Raw genomic sequence first — 25,291 nt, 5'->3', positions numbered from 1 at the left:
CCCCCTTTGTTAGCTGGTTTGATTATAATGTCAGAATTATTTTTGAGACTCCGGACAGCATTGTGTTCAATACAGCTGAGACTGTGTGCCACTTGGTGTTTGTGCCCCATGTCGGCCTGTGCACAGTTGTGGAAGCATTTAATATAGAAGTCCAAACCGTAATTATGACCATCAGGTGGAGTCCACATAGCATTTTACTTCTTTTGGTGGTGTTTGGGGGCATTTAGCAGGTCAGCTTGATGTCCATGGGTGTGTTGGAAGTATTCCCTCAGATGGAGATGATGAAAAAAGGCTTCAAGGTCACCACAAAGTTGTATCAAGTTCATAGGAGAGGTGAGGCAGAAAGAAAATCCCCAGGATAACACAGACTCTTCTGCCAGGCTGAGTCTGTAGCTGAAAAAGGTTGAAAACATTATTCTGGTGAGTTGAGGTTGTTGTGGTTGTAGCATCCTGTGAAATGAAGTAGTTCAGATGGTTTATGATCATTTCTCTTTTGTAGGGAATATAAGTGTATATGATAGATGTTTTGTCTCGTATTATTAAAGTCCTGCAATGTGGCATCTTGTGTGGAAGTTTATTTGTTGATGAGAGTTTCAAGGTCAGAGAGATCATTCTTGATCCTCTCCTGTTTGTTGTACAAGATACTTAACAGGTGCTTCCTCAGTTTCTTTGAGAGCGTGTGGCACTCTCTCACTGTAGTACATTGACTGTAACGAGTTATGCACTTTCAGTCTCTTGGGTATGGTGTCCATCTTTTTGTACTTGGAGAGGAAGATGATGTATGTCTGGATCTGTGTGAGGTTTTTCATGTAGTTGATGGATTTCCACTGCTCTGCTGCTGCCTCTGCTGTTAGGTGAATAAATAGATATTGGGAAAGTTTAAATAAGCTGTTGTGTACAGTTAAATTGTAGACTGAGCTCTCTGGGGGCAGGGACTGTATTTGTGTTGTAAATATTTTCATGGGATCCTAACACCTACTTGGGGTCTTTAGGCAAAACCAACTGCCAATACAAAAAGTTGTTAGAATGTTTTTTTTTTTTAAATTTTAAGAAACCAAGATAATGCAATTTCAAAATAAAGAATTATTGTAAAAGTTAAATGGCTTGCACAGACACCACAGTATCAATAGCACCTCCCAGATTACAACTAGACTGGGATACACTGAACTGGACTGGAGATTAATTCTCAATCATGGTTCAAACATTCCTGTAAATAGTTTTCCAAAAAATTAATGAAACCCAGCAGTAACATGTACTAAAATAGCTTTCAGTATGCACAGATGCTTTTCAGGAGAGAAATTAAATTATTTGCATAATATGGGACTAAGTGCTTTTTAAACATTAGCCAGATGCATGTCAACAGCATATGTCTTAGAGCAGCGTTTCTTAACCTTTTTGATAGCAGTGATGGCTTGCTACCTTCCTACTGAGACTTCCCCCTTTAAGGAACTTTTACATCACAAAACAGATTAGTTCAACAGATGCCTTTTTAAATGTAGTGGCGTTCCAGATTTTTTTTTTTTCAAATTACAGCAGTTTGTGACATACGAAATAATTCTGAAGCATCTTCATTGAAACATTATTCACATATACTTGTAATCCACAGGTCCACAAATCAGTCAGCAAATAATACTGTACACTGATTTTTAAAAACTTTAGAAGAGAGGTCAGCAATCCTCAGCACAGCAGCCAAGAGTAGCACATGAGCTGATTTTCTTTGGCATGAGAGGTGGGAGCTCAGCCCCACCCCTCTTCCCCATGGAGATGGGAGCTTGCTCAAAGCCATGCCACCTGTGAATTAAGAAAACCCCCAGCTAATGCCACCAATCACCTCCTAAACTGTAAAGATCTCCCACTTAATTTATTAATTAAGCTGTTTTAAGTAGGACTGTTAGTGACTTTCAAGAGTATCACCAGCATGAAGACTGTACATAGAAGTCAAAAGGTCAAATTTCAGCACTTCACATCCAAAAGGTTGCTGACTGCTGCTCTAGAATTATGGATTATTATTTTCCTTTTATCTGCTCTAAAACAAAACTATATGTTACATGTTATGAGAAAAACTGTGATAATAACACTATGAGGGAATTAGCTGGAGACAGACAAACAAGAGCTTGAAAACTATATTTGTTCCAGAGAATGAATAGGAATGTTTTTCCTGGTAAAAGCAGTAGTTTAAATCATCTTCATTTTTCAATATGTTTCTGCCCCCACAATTACAGGGACAGTTTTCAAAATAGGAACCAACCCTATACCAATGCAGTGCTGTCTTCTCTAGTCTTCCTTGTCTTTTCATAAGGGCCTAAGACTAGTCATATATATGGCCCCTTTTCATCTCGAGAAATGGTGGTTAGCAGTGGCAGTGAGGATCTATAGGCATTCTTTGAATCTGCAGTTTCTCTCAAGGCTTATCTGTCCAATTTTGGATTTGCACAGTCAATTGCAATAACCGCATGTCAGTCTATTTCCAAATTTCTGAGTCTGAGAGTTTTTCCTTCTAAGACAAAGTTCTTTTGCGTGACTTGCACATATACTATTGAAAGATGATGTGTCCTGTTGTAGCAGTCACCAGGTATTTCGATCTGATGACAGAGTCTCGGGAGTTTAGATTGATGTTGAATTTTTTCCATATAGTTTTTCTGCATCTATCCTTAAATCTTAGCTTTGGTCTTCCTCTTGTTCTTACCCCACATGACAGTTCACCAAAGAGGATTTCTTTGGAAAGATATTTGTCACCCATTCTTCTCATGTGACCAAGCCAACATAGTCTTCTGCTGTTGAGGACCACTAGGAGACTGGATATGCCAGATCTTGACAGGACATCTGCATTTGTAACTTCATCTTCCCAGTTGATATTCTTAATTCTGCAGAGGCAGTGTAGATGGAAGCCATTCAATTTTTTTTGACCCTGGTCTGCCAAAAATTGTAGCTGCCTTCCCGATTCTGATGTTCAGTTCTTTGTCCATGCACAGGTTTTTGATGACAGTAGATCCAAGGTAACAGAATTTTTAAACCACATCTAATGGGCTGTTATCCAGAATGACATGGGGATGCTGAGGTATACCTTGAGTGAATACAACAGTTTTCTTCATGCTTATGTCAAGGGAAAACAACTTGCAGGCTCTGGACAGAGAATCCATCAGTGACTGTAGAGTTGTCTTCATTATGAGCCACAAGAGCTGCGCCATCTATGAAGAGGAGTTCCCTAATGAGGACCTTCTTGACCCTAGTTTTGGCCTTGAGTCTTGCAGGGTTGCAGAGGAAAGCCATCTAGTCTTGTGTGGAGAAATACATTGCTGCGCAAGTTTTGAAATGCACAATTTAGTAGACCTGAGAAGAATATGCCAAAGACGGCAGGGTAAAGACTGAGACTAGTAAAAATATTTAAATCAGAGATGCCATTCATTACAAGGCACTCAACTGCCACCTTCCTAGAAAGTACAATCCAAAAGCCACTCACAACCTTTAGTTTTCAACTTGCACATCAATTGCCCTGTGTCTGAACCTCCTGCAGCAAGGCCATATTAAAAATCTAATACAAAGAGAACACAAAGTTGTAGGTGATCCCTTTTACTGGGTTAACTGGAAAACAAAAAGGGCAAACTTTAAAGATTCCCAGTCTTCATCTGAAAAGTACAGAAACAATTAAGAGGTACATATAAGATCAAATCATTTCAGTTCATAATTATTCTGTGAACAGAGAGAGAGCCGTGTAGGTCTGTGTCTTCACAAAACACAAAAGCCGTCATGCAGCACTTTAAAGACTAACAAAATAATGTATTAGGTGACGAGCTTTCATGGGGCAGACCCTCTTCTCCAGCTCTGGAGATAGTGCCGTACTGGAAATGGTGCTGAAAGTGAATTGGCATGATGATTTTATAGCAGAGAGATATAAACAAAAAAAAATGAAATGAAAATTGACAAATCAGATCTATAGGACAGAAAAGGGGAGCAAAGGGTGGGGAGGAGAGGGGAGAGAAAATTACTCTGAGTGGCAGAGAAATTGACCAGTGCTGCTGTGCTTGTCAGTTTTCCAGCTCTGTCAGTGGTGGCAGCTGAGATGCCACCCTGACATGCGTGGAGAAACCACTGTTATCAGGGACAGCAGCCTGACAGGAGCAGGTAAACTGACCAGCATAGCTCTGCTGGTCAGTCTCCTGGCTCCAGCCAGAGCTGGGGAGCCAGGAACCAGATGGCAGAGTGGCTGGCAGCTCCTCTCTGCTTGCAGAGCAAGGAACTGATCAGGGCAGCCATGCTAGTCAGTTTCCCCACTTCTGTCAGGGGAAGCATCCAAGAGTCAGACTGCTGCCCCCAGAGGAATGGAGAAACCACTCCTGACAGGGGTGGCAACCTGACTCTCGGCTGCCGCACCGCAGAGGGGTGGGGTGGCAGAGCCACGAGTCAGGCTGCCGCCCTGAGAGAAGCTGGGAAACTGACCAGTGCATTGGCCCCCCAGACAGAATCTTGGCTGCCTGCCACTCCCAGGAGACAGGAAACTGACCTGTGGGGCTCTGCTGGTCAGTTTCCTGGCTCCCCTGAGTTGCACAAATTTTGACTTAACACAGGGTTGCACAAGAACGCAGCCCCCAGATAAGTTGGGATTCTACCACATTTTGTTAACCTTCAAAGTGCTACAAGACTGCTTTTTTGTTTAATTATGCTTGGAGAAAATTCTAAGAAGAGCTGTGTGGTCAAAAGCTGAAATTAAATTCAAGTGTAAACAGGAATTTACAGAATAAGGCATGAAGAAAAAGTCAATATTTTAAATAAAAATCGAGAGGTTTCATTTTGTAGATGGATACTAGAAAAAGGATATGGGACACTGATGAAAATGAAAATTAGCCTTTGGCATACAGGATCCCTATACAGTGTCTACACTGTAATTTGGCACCCATGGCAGCAGGCTGTGGCATCTGACTAGAGTGCATCTTGTGAGGGTCGCAAGATACTTGTAGACTTCTGGCTTGGAGCCTCTGGGACCCTCACAGTGATCTAGACTTTGCCCTCTAGGCCCAACCTACACGTCTACACTGCAGTTAAACAGCCCAGAAGCAGCCAGAGTCAGCTGCAGGTGCTGAGCTCCATTAGACGTACTCAAAGAAGATTGAAAAGTGAAAAAACAGATCAGCAGAGCCAGATGTGTGCCACGAAGCCTCTTACTACAGGACCAGCCCAAGAAAGAAACCAACAGAACACCACTAGCCATCACCTACAGTCCTCAGCTAAAACCTCTACAGCGCATCATCAGGGATTTACAACCCATCCTGGACAATGATCCCCCACTTTCACAGGCCTGGGAGGCAGACCAGTCCTTGCCCACAGACAACCTGCCAACCTGAAGCAAATCCTAACCAGCAACTATACACCGCACCACAGTCACTCTAACTCAGGGACCCATCCATGCAACAAACCTTGTTGCCAGCTCTGTCCACATATCTACACCAGCCACACCATTACAGGACCTAACCAGATCAGCCACACCACCGTGGGTTCATTCAGCTGCACGTCTATCAATATAATTTATGCCATCATGTGCCAGCAATGCCCCTCTGCTATATACATTGGACAAACTGGACAGTCTCTACGTAAAAGAATAAACGCACACAAATCAGAGGTCAGAAATGGCAACATACAAAAACCCGTAGGAGAGCACTTCAATCTCCCGGGCCACACAGTAGCCGACTTAAAAGTAGCTGTCCTACAGCAAAGAGATTTCAGGACCAGACTCCAAAGAGAAATTGCTGAGCTACAATTCATCTGCAAATTCGACGCCCTCAGCTCTGGCTTAAACAAAGACTGCGAATGGCTGGCTAAATACAGAAGCAGCTTCCCCTCCCTTGGTGTTCACACCTCCAGATCAACTGCTGGGAGTGAGCCCCGCCCTTGCTGACCGAGCTAACCTTGTTATCCCCACCCTTGCTCTGGCTTATTCATACCTGGCCCTGCAGATTTCCGAGACCAGCATCTGATGAAGCGAGTCTGTGCTCACGAAAGCTCACGCTCCGAACTCTTCTGTTAGTCCCTCAGGTGCCACGGGACCCTTCGCTGCTGTCAAAGGGTGTCTTCCCCTTGACCGCCACCGCTGTTCCCGCAGCACAAGCTCCAGCACGCTCCAAGCGCTGCGGGGAGGGGAGTCGGCTGTGCCCACACACCTGCCTCCGCACCGGAGTGGCACTGCTGGGAGCGGCCTCACCCAGCGAGCCCGCCCCAGGCGGTGCCCTGGACAAGCCCCTTCCGCAGAGGCCGCTCGGGAGCTAGCGCCGGGGCGGTCCGTTTTCACACCGCGCGGCCCAACTGCGGCGAGGCCGTTAACCGCGCTCACGCTGGGCAGGCCGGCGTTACCGCCCCGCGCGTCAGGCGCCGCCGCGCTTCCGACGACTCGCAGAGCAGCGGCCCGGGCCGCCGCGAGACAGAAGGCGGAGCCCGGCGCCAACGGCCGCTTCGCGGGGCGGGGCCCCGGCGCCGGGGGGAAGCGCCCCAGCCCCTCCGCTGGCGGGGGAGCGGGCGGCCCGGGCGGGTACCACCCCCGCACGCTCCACTCACCTGAGCCGCGAACTCGCCACCTCCGCCCCCGTTCAGCGGCGCTCACAAAATGGAGCCCGGGCCGCCCCACCCTTCGCCGGGACCCGCCCCAGGCGGTGTTCGGCTCGGCTCCGCCCCGCTCGGCCGCGGCCCTGGCCACCCCCTCAGCGAGGGCGGCGCCCTGGGCCCGCAGCTCCCCCGCCCCGGTTCGGGCTAGTGACGTGGATAGCGCGGGACCCTGGGCGAGGGAGGGGCCGCGCCCGGGGAGCTGCGCTTCTCCTCAGGGCGGGGAGCCCATGCCCGGCTGTGCGGAGCCGCCCCACCCGCGGGGGACTCGGCAGTGCGGAGCGCCGTCCTCCCGGCTCCCCGCGCTGCAGCGTGGGCGGCTGCGGGGCCGGGGCCTACCGCAGAAGGAAGGTCCCGTCAGCGCCAAGTCCCCTCCCGCGCGAGCGAGCCGCCTGGCGGGGCGGCCTGAGAGCAGGGGACCCGTTCGGGCCCGGCAGAGCTGTTTTCCATAGTTCTCCCCCGGGCCTTGCCGTCTGTACTGCCTCGGCTCAGGGCTCCCCCTGCTCGTGGCAGCCCGGGCCTGGGGCTCACTGGGCCTGGAGCAGAGTCGGGCTTGCCACATTTCACCTTTCAAAAACGGGACAGCCCTGAGAGGGAGCGTATCTGCACCTGCCGCTCACGTTCTGTTCCTGGGCTGCAAGCCGCGAGTTCCGCGTCAGCTGGCCGCTGCCGATGCACTCCCTTTTGGGGTGCTCTGTGTTTTATAACGCAACCCTGGCAGAGATTTCAAGGCCAGAAAAGACCAATGTGAGCATGTGGTTTAACCTCCTGGGTAACACAGGCCAGAAACATTACACAAAATGTTTTTTGAACTAGACCATATCTTAAAAACAAACAAACAAACCACTACCTTGATTCTAAGTTACCAGTGATAGAGGACTCCACCACAATCCTCAAATTTTGAGTGCTAGTTATGTGCACTTTGAAAGTCATGTGATTACTATATTTTTATCCTACACCATTTAGGAACTAGCATATTTTATGGTGGGAGGGAGGGGAATCCACCCTTGATAACATGCTATATAATGTGTCACATTTAATAAAGAAGAATGAGGAAGAAAGTTGCTACCAATAATTACAGAAACCAAACAGCTGTTTAGCAGACCTGTAAATTCAAGTCACTTGTTGAGAAAAACATTTCAGTTGGAAGCCAGAGACAGACAGCCACTAAGCTACTTCTCAGCAAACAACAAAGCTGAAATTGAAAGGGTGAGGCTGACTTACAGTAAGCTACTACAGCACGAGGGGCAGCTCAGTGGTTTGAGCATTAGCCTGTTAAACCTGAGGTTGTGTGTTCAGTCCTGAAGGAGGCCATTTAGGGATTGGGGCAAATAGATGTCAGGGATGGTGCTTGGGCCTGCCAAGAGGGAAGGGGACTGGACTAGATGACCTCCCAAGGTCCCTTCCAGTTCTAGGAGATGTGTATCTCTCCTATGTGCATACAAAAGTGGGAATTAAAGCACTCATTCAAGACTTCCCTGGTGATAGTTATCCCCTCCTCTACCTATAACTTGCACATACTTCAGAATGATTATGTATTGCCCACTCAGTTTAGCTGGTAAGTTGAAAGGATGTGTTTGCTTAGCAGCTGAGCAAATGCCAGTGAATCATGTTGTAGGACTCCTAACAATGGTTAACAGCAAACTTCAGCTAGAGGAGTGGTAGGTGAACTTTGTCCATTAAGTTTACTGATGAGTGGAGCAACACTAAAAATAAGAGCCTCACCCTCTCTGAGTAAACAATAGATGTAGCAAGTCTGGTTCAGCTATCCTATTTAGACAGGAGCACCTCAAGACACAGCTTACACTTACATTAAGACAACTTGATATTTTTATCATGGGTTTTTCTTTGCTCATTCGTAGGTGACAAGTATGTTTCCCACCAATTTTCTGCTACCTGTTGATCTCAGTTAACTCCCTCTCTTTCCCTGAACTGTGCCTTAGGAGAACCATGCTGCTGGCTGAAGATATATTTTGGTATAAAAAACTGCTGAAAGCTATATGTGGAAATCAAGCTACATACATAACATTAAGGTTGTGTTGCTCCCAAAAAAATCAGGGACTGAAAGGTAAGATCCAGCCATTGTACAAATGAGGTATTTAAAATGTTGAGTGAGTTGATCCCTACTTCCTTTAATAGACACACTCCATTCAGTCTAGACCAAAAAAAAAAAAAACAAAAAAAAAAACACACAGGCCTTTTGGGAGGTGGGAGAAGGGAGAGTGTGATCAGAGGCTAACAATGCCCAAAGTGTACAGAATTAAATGTGCATAGGCAAGTCTACTTTGGCATTTCTTGAGTAACCTAAAGAAGTTAAGGTTCTCTGAGGGGATTTTATATTTAAGTTTTATTTAAAAAGACATTTCAACTGTTGCAACATCTCTAGGACCAATGTATTCTGCACATTTTAGACTCTAGAAGAGGTACTCTCTTCTCCTGTGCTTCCTAAGAGTTCTGGAACTTACCTTGAAAGATGCTTAGTGAAGGAGGCAATATGTCTAACTGACTATTACCAACTGGGTAGTAATGCCTACTTTATTTGAATAGAAAACATACGGCCACACAAACTGCCATTCTGGAATTGGTTGGTAAATAGGGACAAGAAAAATCTATCACTGAAAAACCCAAGGAATAGAGTTTAAGAAAAAGCAGATATCCAGTTACCTATGAAAAAGCCAGGATGGACATAAGCATGAATGAGTTGCTGGAAAATTAGTTTTCCTTCTCCACTTAATGATATGGCACGCTATGGTGCAGCTAGCTGACCCCATATAGTATTTTCGTCTCTTCTCTGGCAGCTCCACTCAGCAATGCAGCCCTTCTTTGGTGAAGGGTTTCCTCCCACTCCACACTATATGATAAAAGCGACAAAAGCCAATCCTATGTCAGGTTTTAAGGTACCTCTATTACCCTTTCAAAAATGTTAAAGTGCTGGTATACTCAAACAGCACAATGCACGCCTTACCTTGTCATTGAAACCTCTGCACTTCAGTGTATTCTGTGGATAGCACTCAGTTTGTGGAATAGTATTGCTTTAGTTATTTCGACCTGTAAGGCACTTCCAGGGGATGGGGTGGGTTGGAAAGCCTGTGATCAAGCTTATTTTGGCATTGTCATATCATATGAAGTGCAAAAAAAAAAAAAAAGCATAAAGCCCCCCTTTTTACTTCTTTAGGCTGGCAAAAGGTTAAATGGTTCCCCCTTCCCCACTCCAGTAGTTTGTTTTCATACTAGAAATTCAGGTCACATTGGAAGACTTTTGTTTGGAGATTAGTAAAACACCTACATCAGAAGACTTGAGTGTGTAAATTGAACAAATAAAAGGGAAAATGAATTTTTCAGACTTTTAAAACTTGGCTTTGTTTTAACATTTAAACTTGGAATAACAAAGCTTTTGTTACAAATTCAATATTCATTCACCTTGAGCTTTAAAATTAAGATTCTAGAGAGCACAAATATCCTGGCGATCAGAGCAATCCTCTACCAAAGCAATTTCTATATGCCTTTGTCAAAGTATACAGAAGGACAGGACAAGCTCAGTTATTCAAAAAAAATTCTTTGTAGGCCACCTTGAAGAGCCAGATTTGTAATCTGCATCCCATATCAGGATTTGTACAGATTGCACTCTCTGATCCCAAAACAAGAGAATTTGCTGGACCAGGGGAGGTCCAGGGCTTCTGCTGCCAGGCAGCCCCCTCAGCCACACTCTCCAGCATCTCTGACCCAGCTACTAGCCCCCACTCTGGCCCCAGCCTCATGGACACTGGCTCCAGCCACGCTTTGTGACACCAACCCTGTGGATGCTGACCCTGCCCCAGCCCCAAGATTGTGGTCCTGAAACGTGTGGTCCTGCTGGACCAGAGATGTTGTGGGACAATAGGGTGCAATTTGTAGCTGAAAAATCTAACACAGATGGAATCAATACAATACTAGCTTCAACATTCCTCTGTACTACATTTACAGCCTAATACAGTAAAATGACAAAACACACAGTTTCCATATGGAAGTTAGTTATTAGTGCTTTCTGGCAGAAATTGCTCAGACAGGCCATCTTCATGACACACAGCTAAACCAGTTCCCAAGGGAAAATGTTATTGGGTGACAGTGAAGAAGAGATCTGCAATAAGATGCAAATCAGGTAGTATTTATCCTTCCTCTGACAGTCTGCTGGTCACTGAAATAGAACATCCAAGAAACACAAAAAGGTTCCAATCTACAGAACCTAATCAACATTATCGGTCTGGGATTCATGAAAGAAAGAACTCCATGAAATGCTCATTTTAATTTCAAACACTGATAATGTCTTCTTTGAATGCTCTAGAGTACCCCTTTTTAAATGTATATTTTACACAAGCAACCAAGCAAGGAAAGCAGTTTAGCAGATAAATTTGCTCAATGGTGGGTCTGAGTTCAGGTGTAATTTCAGTTATCAAGCTCACTTTTCACCATTTCCTCCACCCTCTTCCCAACTTCTACTTAGTTTCCAAACACCTTATTCCATCATCCTGTAGTCTCTCTCAAACAACCAGCACCAATGCAATACAACATCACTGACTCACAGCAAATCATAGTTCTCTTGCTGAGATTCCGATGGCAGGCAAAAGCTAGAGTATGGAAACAGCTAAAAGCCTCCAGCATAATGGCATCAGTCTATGATGAGGGTTCTCAAGCACCATGTTAATACATTAGACATATAGGCACTCTGTAGAGCTTGGTTTGCACCTATGTTCTCTAGTTTTCTCTCCTGACAATTATTTTTAAGACACTATCACTACATAAACAAGCAGTCCTGTGGCACCTTAAAGGCTAACAAATTTATTGTGTCATGAGCAAGACCCAGTTCTTCAGATGATCTGAGTAGACTGTGAGGAAGAAGAAATAGCTATGTATGAAAAGTCACTCTTACCAGTGGAATGGAACTTAAATTTAGAATCCATAATCGTCAGTATAATGGAGTTCTGTGTTAAGTAAGTGGGCAACTTGGGACAGCAGCTCATAAGCACTGAAGAGGAGCCATCAATTCTGTTTTTAGCAGTGGCTCACAATGCAGTTTTGTTCCACTGTCTGAACCACAGTTGTGGGGGAGGAAGGGCAGGTGGGGACATGATGGGCATCAGGGGAATACTGAATCATTTAGGCAGCTACGGTACAGATTCAGTAGAACAGACTCCAAGATGGAGAGTCGCTCTGCTGTATCTTCAGGCTTTCAAGTGTCAGAAGGCAGGGAGACCTTTATAAGCTCAGAAGTTTTTCATTGAGAGCAATTTGGGACTGTGTAAGATTTGCCAAGTAGGTCACCATCAGCAGGTCCTGAGAAAGAAATGAACAGCAGTTAGACTGATTGAGCATATTAAAGAGAAGAGAGAAGGTAGCAATATCAGCCAGTGCAGGGCTTCCCAAACTATGGATTGGGCCCCCAAAGTGGGTATTTTAATAGGGTTGCCTCTCTAAGGTGGATGTTGGCCCTGGGCCTCTGCCTCCCCACATGGGTTGGTGGGGCTCAGTCTTTGGTCCCCTGTCCTGGGGGGAGGGTGTCACACAGTAATTTGTTATCAGAAGAGGGTCACAGTACAAACAAAGTTTGAGAACTGCTGCTCCAGTCAATCAAAACTGAAGGAAGAATGAAGGGAGACAGCATAATTGCCAATACTGCATTTTAGCTAGACCACGAGTGTCAACAACGCTATCCTTAGTGAAAGTGATCAGGGCCTTTGTAGAATACTTTCACCTCCAAGGCAATGCTTGGGGGGACAATGAATCAAAACCAGCATTAATGAATTACCCTTAACTGAACAAACACCACCATCTTCTGTGGTAACTAGCCATTTCTTGGACATCTGATCTAGTTACTGAATTAGCCTGATCCTGCTTATAAACACCACTTACCGCTTCTACAAAAGGGTCACAAAGTTCTTTACAAATGGAGAGTTAGAGATTTTAATTTATAGCTGAGCAAACTGAGGAACAGAACTTGAGACTCCCTCCCCCCCAACCCCACTATCACAGGAAAATGATCTGGGAACCAAATTTGGGCTCAGTTCCATGCTCTAAGTAACAGATCCACTCTGCTTACAGCTGATGTGCACACAGAAAAAGCTCCTTGAAAAAAAAAAAAGTGACAGAATGCAGACTAACACAGCTATCAAAACAGAAAAGCAGTCATGTAGCACTTTAAAAGGCTAACAAAATAATTAGGTGATGAGCTCCAATGGGACAGACCCACTTCAGATCATAGCCATACCAGAACAGATTCTATATAAAACACAGGGGTCCAAAAATTGTTATCAAGGTGACAAATCAGAAGAGCAGAGAGGCGACAGGAAGGGGGTGTAGGGTGGAGAAGTTAAGAGTTAGATAAAACAAAATGGCCATATCTACACTTAGCAAAATCTCCAAAGTGGCAATTAGCATGTTTTTTTCGAGGATTTCTCTAAGTGTAGACATAGCCAGTATGTTAGAGTCCTTATAATGGGCCAGGTAATTGCTGTCCCTATTCAAACTGCATTAAACATGTCAAATTTGAATATAAATGACAGTTCTGAGCATTCCCTCTGTAAATGGCAGTTAGAGTTCCTTTTCAGTAAAGAGCAGACTTTCACATCATTAGCAGAATGGCCCACTCCATTTAGTTTCCTGAGGAAGTTACAAAACATCAGAAAAATACCTGACACCACCATCCTTGTCACCATGGATGTAGAGGCGCTCTACACTAATATTTCACATGAAGCTATCAGGAATATCTGGTATCTGACCTCTAACTTTGTTCTCAACCACAAATCATTTCTGATTTGGGGACAACTTATTCCTCCAGATTACTGGCATTGCTATGGGAACCTGCATAGCCCCACAATACGCTAACATATTTATGGCTGACTTGGAACAACGATTCCTCAACCCTCATCCCCTGTCACCCCTCCTTTACTTATGATACATCAATGACATCATCATCATTTGGACTCATGGTAAGAGAGGCTCTAGAAGAATTCCAGAGACTAACAATCTGCACCCCCACCATCAACATATGCCTTTGACCACTCCACACAAGACATTTCCTGGACACTACATTACAAATCCAGGATGGCCTGATCAGTACCACACCCTACCGGAAACCCACTGATTGCTATACTTATCTACATGCTATAGCTTCCATCCTGCACACACAACACGACCCATCATTTACAGTCAAGCCCTTAGGTACAATTGTATCTACTTTGATTCTACTGTCAGCAGCCAAAAACTACAAGATCTCTACCAAACATTCATAACCCTGAATTACCCACTGGGAGAAGTTTCAAAAAAACCACACCCCCCCCACACGCACAAATTGACAAGGCCAGACGAATACCCAGAAACCAACCACTCCAAGATAGGCCCAAAAAAGTCAACAACAGAACACCACTGGTCATTACCTACAGCCCCCCAACTCAAAGTACTGCAACTCATCATTAACGGCTTACAACCTATCCTAAATCAGGATGCCAAATTCCAGAAGGCCCTAGATGACAGGCCTGTTCTCCCCTATAGACAACCTCCCAACCTTGAGGATTCTCACTAGCAGCCACAGGCTATACCACAATACCACCAACCCTGGAACTTTTCCTTGCAACAAGCCCCATTGCCAACTTTGTCCACATATCTATTCTGGAGATATCATCACTGGACCTAACCATGTTATTCACAGAATTAAGGGCACATTCTCCTGTTCCTCAGCTATCATGCGCCAACAATGCCCACACACTATGTATATAGGACAAACTGCAAACACTCTTCAACAAAAGAACGAATGGACACAAAACACACATCAAAAAATTCCTAATGCACAAACCTGTCAGCCAGCACTTTAATGAAGTGGACCAGTCTTAGCAGCCTGAAAGTCTGTTTTACTGAAAAGGAACTTTAACAACCATTTACAGAGGGAATGCTCAGAACTGTTATTTATATTCAAATTCAACACATTAGCAGGTGGTTTGAACTGGGACAGCAATTACCCGGCCCATTATATGGGACTTTTACATACTTTGTTTTATCTAACTCAACTCCCGCACCCCACACACCCCTCCTACTGCCTCTCTGCTCTTCTGATTTGCCAACCTTGATTTTTGGACCTCTGTGCTTTATATACAGTCTGTTCAGGTATGGCTATGATCTGAAGAAGTGGGTCTGTCCCATGGAAGCTCATCACCTAATAACTTATTTTCTTAGGTCTTTAAAGTGCTACATGACTGCTTTTTCGTTTTGGAAAAATATGAAGCCTAAAAGCTGACCAGATAAAAACGAGATCTCATCTTTTACCCCAGTTGCAAGCTATCTTTCAAATCAACTGCAGTAAGATCTGGTTATTTGTACAGTTGTCCTAAATATTTCGTCTCTCAAGACAATCAGCTTTCAGGTTACGCACACAAATCCTAACAAGTTTAAGGATTCCTTTGCCTTTCATTTTTGAAAGGGCTGCCTTTAGAAGTTCCCTCATCTCTCTCAGGTAGCTTTGCCCTCCTATTTCCAATTTTGGTTACTAATTAAAACCAGTTTTTCTGATCATCAGGCTGGCTTTGCCTTTTTGGCCATAGCTTTCTCTCTGGCGCATTCCCTCAGCCTAACCTGACAAATTAATAGTAAGCCTTGTTCACAGACATTCAGCCATGAAAAACTGCAATTGCTGGAGACTGGAAGAGGACCACACCTTTCAAGATGTAAACAGTAATTCCACTCTCTCAATGGGTAGAAATTCTATGCTTGGGTAATAAAGAATATAGCTTTAGGAAGCCCCTATCAGCCACCTGATTAGGACAGTGTAGATGATTGTGAAATGGTTAGGTAAATTAAAGACAGAAAACCCAATAAATATTGAGTTGAAATCCATATTATTAACCGGAAAAAAGATACAAAAATGGAATGCTAAAAAGTGATAGGGGTATGGAACAGCTTCCATATGTGGAAAGATTTAAGAGACTAGGGCCGTGTCTACACTAGCCCCAAACTTCAAAACGGCCACGCAAATGGCCATTTCGAAGTTTACTAATAAAGTGCTGAAATGCATATTCAGCGCTTCATTAGCATGAGGGCGGCCACGGCACTTCGAAATTGATGCGCCTCGCCGCCGTGTGGCTCGTCCCGACGGGGCTCCTTTTCAAAAGGACCCCGCCTACTTCGAAGTCCCCTTATTCCCATCTGCTCATGGGAATAAAGGGGACTTCGAAGTAGGTGGGGTCCTTTCAAAAAGGAGACCCGTCGGGACAAGCCGCACCAATTTCAAAGTGCCGCGGCTGCCCACATGCTAATGAAGCGCTGAATATGCATTTCAGCGCTTCATTAGTAAACTTCGAAATGGCCATTTGCATGGCAGTTTCGAAGTTTGGGGCTAGTGTAGACGTAGCCTAGGACTGTTTTACCTAGTGACAGTTTACTTAGAAGGAAGAGTAGAGAGTATCAGCTCTTTTCTATGATAGAGGTCTCTAAAATTGTGACTGGTGGAGAAAGCAAATAAACCAAGTGTTATCTGGCCTTTCAGGGTCATCTGAATTAACAGGCACCAGGGTTAAAAACAAAGCAAAGCAATCATGAAATTAATTGCCTGGAGATTGTGTGAAGGCCAAGAGCACTAGTGAGGTCAAAAAAGAAACAGCTATGCTCATGAAGGACAGGTCCCTAAACAGCTATTAGCCATGCAGTGCAACCCCATGCTCTGGATGTCCCTAAACCTCAAACTGCTGGAATCTGGGACGGGACAACAGGGGGTGATCATTCAATAGCTGTCTTATTCTGTTCATTCCCTCTAAAGCATCTGGTATCTGCCACTATCAGAGACAGGATACTGAGCTAAATGTGTCATTGGTCTGACTCTGTAAAGCTGCTATTCTTGTATTCTTATGAAGAGTGGGGGTAAAAAGGGTGGGATTTTGTTTTGATCATGGACAAATCTGTATCATGCCTAGAGGACCATTTCCAGGACTATGTTGCAACCTGGTCTCCATTTTATATATCATAAGTCACAAATGCCAGGTGACTATAGTGATCATAGTTTTCCCTCTCTGAGGATCCTTTTATGCCAGTGACCACTGGTGTAGTCAGTTTCCAATTTGAGAGAGTCCCCTTTGTCTTCCTTACAAAGCTTGGGGAACATCGCATCTCTTTTCAAATACCTTCTTTTTTCTGGATAGAAAAAAGACAGACCCCTCTAGTTTCCCCACAGTCCAGACACATGGGCAATAAATTTGCTGTGGATCCTCAGTGAATCACACTGAGAATGCTTATAAAGGAAAAATATTCCCAATATTCACAAGACACCCAGGAAAAACTGAGTAACAGGACTCACATTGATATTGCTGTTCAGCATAGTTTCAAAATCCTCTGGTGGTATCTTTGGGACCTGGTTAATAAGATCCATCAGGAAGCGTCCAACAGTGTTGTCAGCAGCGACTTTACCAGACTAACCATCAAAATAAAGACATTTTACAACAAACAAGATGCAACAAAGTTACTGCATAGACAAGGAAAAGCTCACTCTTCCCTGTATGAATGGGAAGAGAGTCATATCTTCTGTATTGTCTAGTTGACCTCTTGTGTTACACAGGCTATAGAACTTCCCCTACTTAAATCCTGGAGCATAGCTTTTAGGAAAACAATTTAAAAATAGTCAGTGATGGAGAATACCATGATCCTTGGTAAACTATTAGAATGGTTACTCACTGTTAAAAACCTATATGCCTTATTTCTCATCTGAGTGTGTAGCTTCAACTTCCAGCTGTAGGATTTTGTTAAAGATCCCTCAGCTACATTGAAGAGTCCCTTATTAAATGTTTGTTCCAATGTAGGTATTTACAGATTACATCAATCACCTCTTAACTTTCCTTTTGCTAAGTGAAATAAATTGAGCTGCTTAATTCTATCACTACGACATGTTTTCTAATCCTCTAATCAGTCTCATGGTTCCTCTCTCTAAAAATTCTCTGACTTAAATCAACATCCCTCTGGAATAGTAGGCACCAGAACTAAACAGCAGTCACGTCAGTACCAAATAGGCTTACCAGCACATCTTCTGCATACTGCAGTACTGTGTTCAGGGTATCCTGGATCCGGGCTGATGATGCTCCCACCTGCTGCAAGTCACTGGACAAGCCAATCACTCGACTGGGACTCAAACAGGTTTTCATGATGAGATTAACTGTACCCAAGAGAGAGAGAGAGACTGAGAAACTGGCTGCCACAAGGTCAGCTTCAAGCACCAGCCACTCTCCACAGATTTCTAAGATGACATCTACTGCAGCAAAATAGGAAACCTTATCCAGCACTGCTGTCACTAACGAAGCAATGCCGGCATTTTCAGAAGGATATTGATTTGCTACTTGGGAGAGCAAGAGACAATACATGTACAAGTTCCACTGACCTTAAAGAAGAATGCAGGTGCTCAGAACAATTAAGTATCAGACCATTTTAATGCCTAAATGTGAAATTGTAGGCACCCAAGCTTGAAAGGTTAGGCCTCCATCCCGAGAGGCAGCATCAGATTACAATCCGGTCTGAACAAGAGTGAGGGACTCCTAACCATTTTGCTCAGCCTTCTTTCCTCTGGTCCAAGCAACAATACTGCCTTCTTGGCACCCAGTACAGCTCTAGCCAGAGCCATCCCAATCATACGCAGGAGTGCGTGGCATGCTTTGGGGCATCCCTGAAGCAGCTGCCTCAGCTGACATATGGATGGGCCCCTCAAGCGATTACCTGCATGTTTGAAGCAGAGCAGCAGCAGGCATTGTGCCTCTCCCACCCTGCTGGAGTGCCAGCAGTGACCTGGGAGCCTGCTCTGTTTGCTCTACTGTCCTCTCCCAGTCCACTGTGCTCTGCTCACCACAGCAGCAGGAAGCACACAACAGCTCCAGAGCGAACCACATCCTGTCACAGCAACAAAGCAGAGTGAGGTGCCTTGGGACAAGACAGCAGAGCAGGCTGCTGGGTTGCTCTGGCTACCATCATCACCATGAGTGCCAGAGGAGTAGCCAGTCCCTGCAGCTGCCCCAGACCAGGTCCCCCCAGTAATCCTGAAGCTCATGTTGTTCAGGGAAGGTCACTTTGGGCAAGAGGGTGGAGCAGGAAATGGTAAAGCAGTAGCAAGGCCGGGCCTGCAGCCAGAGGTGGTTGTCCTGAAAAAAACCCTGATTGTTTTCAATAAATGGCAAACATCTAAAAGCCCAAAAATGAACAACTCATATCTACATATGAAACAATAAGTAATCTCTAAATGTTGGATAACTCCCCCTTTAACACGTGCTGTACATTGTGGGATATGCAGGTGCTCTGTTCTTAAGAAAGGGGTTACAAAAGGCAGTTTGTAATTAACTAAGGCCCGTCTTGTATTCACCTGCATTACGGCCCTTGAATTTTTTTTTTTTTTTTTAAACCCAAATATGAAAAAGATGTTCTTCTGGTTGCTGACCTGTGTCCTCTGTCCTGCAGGGGGAAGGGTTGCCCCGGGCTCTTGCCCCACTCAGGACAGCCATGCAGCCTCCCTATGCCACTCAGATACTCCAAGAAATCTCAATGGTTTCAGCATGCCCCCGACTCATTTTCACCTTCAGTAATTGTAAATGTGTAAGACAACCTCGCGATATATATGGTTTCGCTTTAGCGGAGGTAGTTTAAGGGACACTAATAATTTGAAATCTAGCTCCTAAGAGAAAATACCAATGCCCAAGCCCTCCTTTTTCAGCTATACAATTATATTTTTCTGTTCTCTATGCTCCTTTCTGCTTGGAGACCCTCTCACAAATTGGAAACTGACTACACCACTGGTCCCCAACTTTTTATCGTGCACCCTGCCATACTCTACTCCATGCTCCCTCCCCATGACTCCCAGACCTGGGAACAGGACTGCTGTGACACCAACAGGGATAAGGGGGCTGGTATCAGCAATGGGGCTGAGATCCCTATCCTACTCCTCCCCCAGACCTGGTGTGGGCCTCATTTGGCCAATACCCCCTCCCAAACACACACACCCACCCACCCACACACCCTGAACATTTTGCTGTACCTCACAATTTGGAAACCTCTGGGCTACATAGAGTACAGTCAAACAGATAAAAATGCCAAAAATAATTTTCCAAACTCTGATATACAACCTGAGATGCGCCCCATAAAAAGTGAATTGGACACAAACATTTAGGCAGAAATGTTCCTTAAATTGTCAGTGTCCCTTTAAAAAAAGGGAGTTTCCTGTCTCATATTAAATTCTGGATTGAAACAGAAGTCACACGTAGCATGGCAAGTAACAGGCACGCACATCAACACAATGCCATCTAAACAAAGACAACTGCTGACCTGTAGATGTCTGTTCATAACGCCAAAGACATTAGGAACTCTCATGATTGCTTTCTTCTCTCTCCCAAGTTTTGTTCAGAGTTTGCTTCCTTGTTTTGTGGCCTAACCTTTTAGTACTTGGGATTTTTCTCTTTCCTACTCTTCCAGACACCACTTTCTAATCCATTCACAAACTTTCATCTGGCCCCCCACAGCACATTGCTCTGCAGTCATGCCACAATTCCTTTATCTGTGTCACTGTGACCCCCCATATGCTGGGCCACTTCAACTTTCACTAATCCCAGCATCCTTGGACAGCACTGAACAGCCATAAGAATTCCCCTAATATGGGAAGCAGGGAAACAAAGAAGATTAGGCACTGAGTGCAAAGATAGCTGCGTGTTGTTCAGAAGTCGATATAAGATAGGGATGCAGATCTATGATCCCATGATACATAAATCGAGTACTCAAAAAACAAACCAGCTTACCTCCTATCCGCTCAGTATCATAGTAAACATACTTCACTGTCAATGGTGTGAACATCACTCCCATGGTCTTACCAGGGACCCCCATTGGAGCACTAGAAAAGACCAGATTTATAAACACAAAGCATAAGTCAGTGTTTCTTAAACTATGTTCTGTGGAACACAGGTGTCCTACGAACAATTCACAGGTCTGATGCAAGCATTTGGAAAAATAATTGAAAGCTGTCACTCAAAGCTTTATTACAGGAGCCAAACCAATTCACGGCCATGAAAAACATGCCAGACAGGACCATGAAATAAGCCTTCTCCTCTGAAGCCTGAGCATCCCCCTCCTTCCCCTGAATGGCTACTGCCACCCAAAGAGAGATTGGGCCCACCTCAAAGTGTCTCCTTCCTGCTTAAGTTCCTGATGCTGGAGACTAGTGGAGGTGGATCAGTATTCTCTCTCCTCCCTCCCCCAGCTCTGCACCCCACTCCTGGGAATACTCCAGCGAGGGAACTCTTGGCTGCGAGTCCTTGCTGGGCTGGAAAGAGACAGGACTCATCCTCCTTTGCACAGCAGCATTAATGAGAGGGAAGGGATCTCATACTGATTTCCCAGTACCTTTTGGGATGGGAACCCCCCCATAGTTATACCAAAACATAACAGACGTCAACAGGAGAAAACATAACACTCATTTTAAAACCCTCTGGCTGTAAAATTGATCAAAATGCACCATGAATTTGCTAGGGCTCTACTCATTACGCTTGCTCCCTAGTTTATATATAACCATTTGTCTGTGACAATCAAGTCATTCACAAAACTATACTGAAAGTCTCAACACCCTGATAAGTGTGGCAAGTACTAATCCTAACTAATGGTAAAACTGAAGTTCAGTGATTATGTCACTTGACCACAGCACCAGATTGGAAGATACAGCTGGGAATAGAACCAGGAGACCCAGTTCACAGCCTCTGCACTACCCACTAGACAATGAGCTAACTAAATCTCTTCCTACCCTTGTCTGCCCCTTTCTGGTAATAGCACTGGAGAGCATACTTTCCAAAGCATGACCCATACCCTCCAATACCTGACATAGGCTTTAATGCTCATGCGCCCATTCTGGAGACTGGTATCAACAGTGAGGTGGATTGGATTGTGCGCTTCCCGACTATAATACTCATGTATCAGGACAGAGTGCTCAGTAATATCATGGCCCGTGGCATACCTGAAGAGAACAACATAAGAACATGAGAACCTGGGCATCCAACACTTCACATTTCAGAAATATAGGCATGTTTGCCATTGAGCAATGATGTGCTCATATCTCGGCTCTGAAAATAGGATAAATCTTTATCAGGATATCAAAGATAAAAAGCTTTTGGTACCACTTGTTCTGGGCATCACTGAACTTTGCCTTTAGACACCTGAATTTAAATGCTTAAAATAATTCAAAGCAGGCGATGGGGGGGGGGGGGGGGGAAAAAGCATTTAGGCAGAGTTATAACCCAATTCCTCCATAAACTGACCATCAGAACTACAAGTATGGGGCGACAGTAATCCAGCTGCTTTAACTGTCCTGCAGTTAATCTCTTTGAAACATAGTTAACTTAAACTCATAGTTGGGACCTCACTGAGGTCGATCAACTTTGGTCTCCACAGCTGCCATCTGAAGAGAAAGGAATCGGGGTTTACGTTTATTTTGTCTGGTTAACAGAGCCTAAGATGAGTTTCTCTGCATTCCACCCCAAGAGGTCTATACAACACAGTTCCATACAATATTTCACCTGATTTCCCAGGGCACTCATCTCTTGTTTTAGCAAGTCCTCCCTTGTTAAACGAGGAGATACATACCTACCAGCTTTCATTAGACAAGTGAACTTCCCTCGCTAATATGAGCCAGCCACTGGCAGCGACCGGGAGACCAGCAGCCCCGTGTCTGGCTCCGCTCCAGCCGCTGGGTCCCCAGCAAGGGACGGAGAGACTGTCAGCCCTGCAGCTAGCTCCAATCCAGCCACGGGGTCCCCAGAGGTGGAGGGGGGGTGAGTCCAGCAGCCCCCCAGCTGGCTCCACTCCAGCAGCTAGATCTCTGGTCGGGGGTTTTATGGAGAGACCAACAGCCCTGTGGCTGGCTGCACTCCAGCCACGGGGTCAGGACCTCCTCCATCTGAGCTGTCTACAGGTTTTAACCCACTTTCCCTCCCGCTTATGTCCCCAGACTTTAACCCCTTCACAACCACAGGTTCACTTAATTTTCAAAAGCAGCACCATCTACTGGCCCTCCAAACACTTGAAACCAGAGTCTTTTACAAGTATTTTAATAGGAATTTAGTGTCCCCCTTACAAGTTTACACTTACAAGCAAAATGTCAGGAACCAACTGGGCTCATGTAGCGAGGGATAAGCGTAATCTCTTGGGAGAAGAATCCAGTATCAAAAAAATACAGCTCAACTACATATATTTGACTGACTTTCCACAACTGCTAGTCTCATACAACAGACCCTCAATTTACAGTTATGTTCCTGGAAAACCAGGTATAACTCAAAATTCACATAAGCCAAGGGGCAGGGCCAACAGCTCAGCACCAGCAGCCTCTACCGCAACTGGGAGCAAGGGATCCCCCTGTTAAGGGGGAACAGAGCTTGTGGAGCACTTTGCTCAGCCAGCTCTGCCCTTGGGTGCCACCTGTGGGGGGAGGGGCAGGGATCCCCTTGTTAACAGGAAGCCCCCTGTTAAAGGGCTGCTGGCTGGCTGTGAGCCATCTCAGCTATGGAAGCCCCTACAGTGGGAGGCAATCACCCTGTGAAGGGGGATCACAGCTGGCCTGGGATGCCATCAGTGCTATCATGGGGGGGGCCGCCTTGGGGGGACCCCTTGTTAACAGGGATCCCCCTGTTAAAAGGCTGCTGGAGCAAAGCTATGGTTATATATAAACTAGAGAGCAGTTTTAATAAGGCACCTGCCACTGCACAGGCAAGGGGGGAGATTCTCCTGTCAAAAGGGAACAGAGCTAACACAGCTAGCTCTCGCCAAGTATTGTCACTGGGGCAGCGGTGGGGGTGTCTGGGTCAGGCAACGCCACTCAGGGGGAGTGCTGCCTGTGCCAACTTTTGACAAAGTTCCTTCCCTGGTGTCTCCACAGCAGCAGCCGCCTCTGGCTGAGCTGCTGGAGCTTTGTCCCACCAACCAGCGGTCTTTTAAACACGGGGATCCCTGTTAACAAGGGCTCCCCTGACCCCCGCTCCCCCCTCAAACAGCATTCAGGGGAAGAGCTGGCCGTGCCAGATCCGCTCCCTTTTGACCGGGGGATCTCCTCCGCCCCTTACCTGTGTGGCAGTGGCTGCCTCTGGTTGGAGCTTCCAGGTCCACCTCCAATCACACCTTGGTGACATATGCGCACTTAACATGCGTGCATCTGGGAGGGTTTACTGTATCCCATTTCCTAATATTTATACTCTACGTCTCCAGCTGTCATTTCAGCAAACTGTAGATTTTGAATAAGTTTCAACACAAAGGCCAATAATTCAAGGTGCTTAATGGGGGCACAGAACAGGTCATATGCTCACAGAACAGAAGAGAACTTACCACCCCAAAATGATTTCGCTAGGGGAAACCTTCTTGTGCAGCTCATACATATTCTTGGCAAACTCCATATCAACAGCCACCTGAGAACCAGAACAAAATACCATGAGGGCGATCAGCTGCAGGGAACGGAGGCAGTGAAATGGAAAGCTCTTGTCAACCAGAAGTCAGAAAAGACTTTCCATTAGTAGTTACTAGCCCCCGAAAAGACGACTGACATCTTCATTGCCTTCCCTACGCTAGGCTAATGGGAGAGAATTACCCCAAAACCACCATGCAAAGCCACACATGCTAACAGAGGCTCAAGCAGACCCAAGACTTCCAGAACACCACAGAGAAAAGGTGAATCATGCGGGACAGCAGCATAAACGTGAGCCTGATGAGATGGGTCTTGGTCACACAGCTATCCACATGGCCCAGTGAGCTGGCCCACCAATACTCCGCATCTTCCACCAGAGGACTTCCCAGTGCGTCACTGTCATGCCGCTCAGCTGCCCAACTCTACGCTGGGACAGACACGCTCTGAAGCGGGGCCCAGACCAGCACGCACCTCATCTTCCGACTCGTTGTGCGGGACCGAGAAGCAATTGGTGACTTCTACGGAGTGTTTGTCCACGTTGCCTGCAGAACAGAGGGCGAGTCTGAGGGGCGGCGCCGGGCTGGCTCGAGCACCCCAGGCCCTTCGCTGCCGCGCCTCCCCGCTGGAGGAGTCAGGCTCCCCTTGCCGCGAAGGCTGACCCAGAACCCGGGCCCTGCCGCCCGGCCACGCCGAGCCCGGGGGAAGGTGCAAGGGGAGCCCGGCGAACCCAGCTGTTACCTAGCAAGGTCCCGATGACGCGGGCCGCGCCCTCGTTGCGCCGCTCAAAGCTGTCCACGATGGAGGCCAAGACGACGGGGTGCAGCCGGACCACGCGGCCGCCAGGGAAAGGGCCGGGCAGCGCCGCGGGCCCGGGCGGGCCCGGGGCCGTTACCTGCGGGAGCACGGGCGACACTCCACCTCCCGCTGGGGTCGCCGTCAATAGCGGGGTAGCAGCTGGACTCGGGGCTGGGGCCGGGGCCGGAGCCGGGACAGGCACCGGACCTGGCGCCACCGCCGCCATTTTGTGAAAAAAGGCAAGATCCCCACGCCTGCAATAATAGGCTGAGCCAGACACCTGTCACCAAATCCTGCCTTCTCATTGGATGAAAAATGGCCGCGCTCCGCCCTTTCCGGAGTGGAACGAGGCGCCGAGGAGGTACGAGCGTAAGTAGATCCTTTATCATTGGCTGAAATTGACTATTGTGCCCGCCCATTTGTGTCCAAAAGCCTTTATCATTGGCTGTTGGTATGCCTTGTGACAGCCTGGTCCGCCTCTGTCTGGGGCGCGGC

General features: G+C 46.1%; 2 protein-coding genes across 5 annotated transcripts in view; both read right to left on the bottom strand.

Moving 5' to 3' along the window:
- The window catches only part of ANXA7 (annexin A7), a 56,987-nt gene extending 50,365 nt beyond the window's left edge, over nucleotides 1-6,622 (bottom strand). The window contains exon 1 of one of the 4 annotated variants that reach the window (XM_074999712.1): nucleotides 6,544-6,622. Coding sequence is in view for 2 of the 4 variants with exons in the window: in XM_074999711.1 (XP_074855812.1) it covers nucleotides 5,937-5,965 (29 nt within the window). In the remaining 2 variants the exon portion in view is untranslated. Of the gene's footprint in view, nucleotides 1-5,936; nucleotides 6,323-6,543 lie in introns of those variants that run through there. The other 3 variants (XM_074999714.1, XM_074999711.1, XM_074999713.1) reach the window with 3 other exon arrangements.
- A 2,366-nt stretch (nucleotides 6,623-8,988) lies between these two features.
- Nucleotides 8,989-25,037, bottom strand: EIF3F (eukaryotic translation initiation factor 3 subunit F). Its single transcript, XM_074999676.1, has 8 exons — nucleotides 24,740-25,037; nucleotides 24,473-24,543; nucleotides 23,926-24,005; nucleotides 21,431-21,568; nucleotides 20,364-20,455; nucleotides 17,613-17,749; nucleotides 16,901-17,014; nucleotides 8,989-11,898 (listed from the first exon to the last, which is right to left on the bottom strand). The coding sequence occupies exons 1-8, from the start codon at nucleotides 25,020-25,022 to the stop codon at nucleotides 11,821-11,823; spliced, it is 993 nt and encodes a 330-aa protein (XP_074855777.1). The 5' UTR covers nucleotides 25,023-25,037; the 3' UTR covers nucleotides 8,989-11,820.
- Between the last annotated feature and the right edge of the window lie 254 nt (nucleotides 25,038-25,291).

Source organism: Carettochelys insculpta, chromosome 7 (genome assembly GCF_033958435.1).
Source record: "Carettochelys insculpta isolate YL-2023 chromosome 7, ASM3395843v1, whole genome shotgun sequence".
Taxonomy (NCBI): domain Eukaryota; kingdom Metazoa; phylum Chordata; order Testudines; family Carettochelyidae; genus Carettochelys; species Carettochelys insculpta.
Note: the sequence above shows the minus strand (reverse complement) of the source record. Positions and strands in the feature narration are given on the sequence as shown.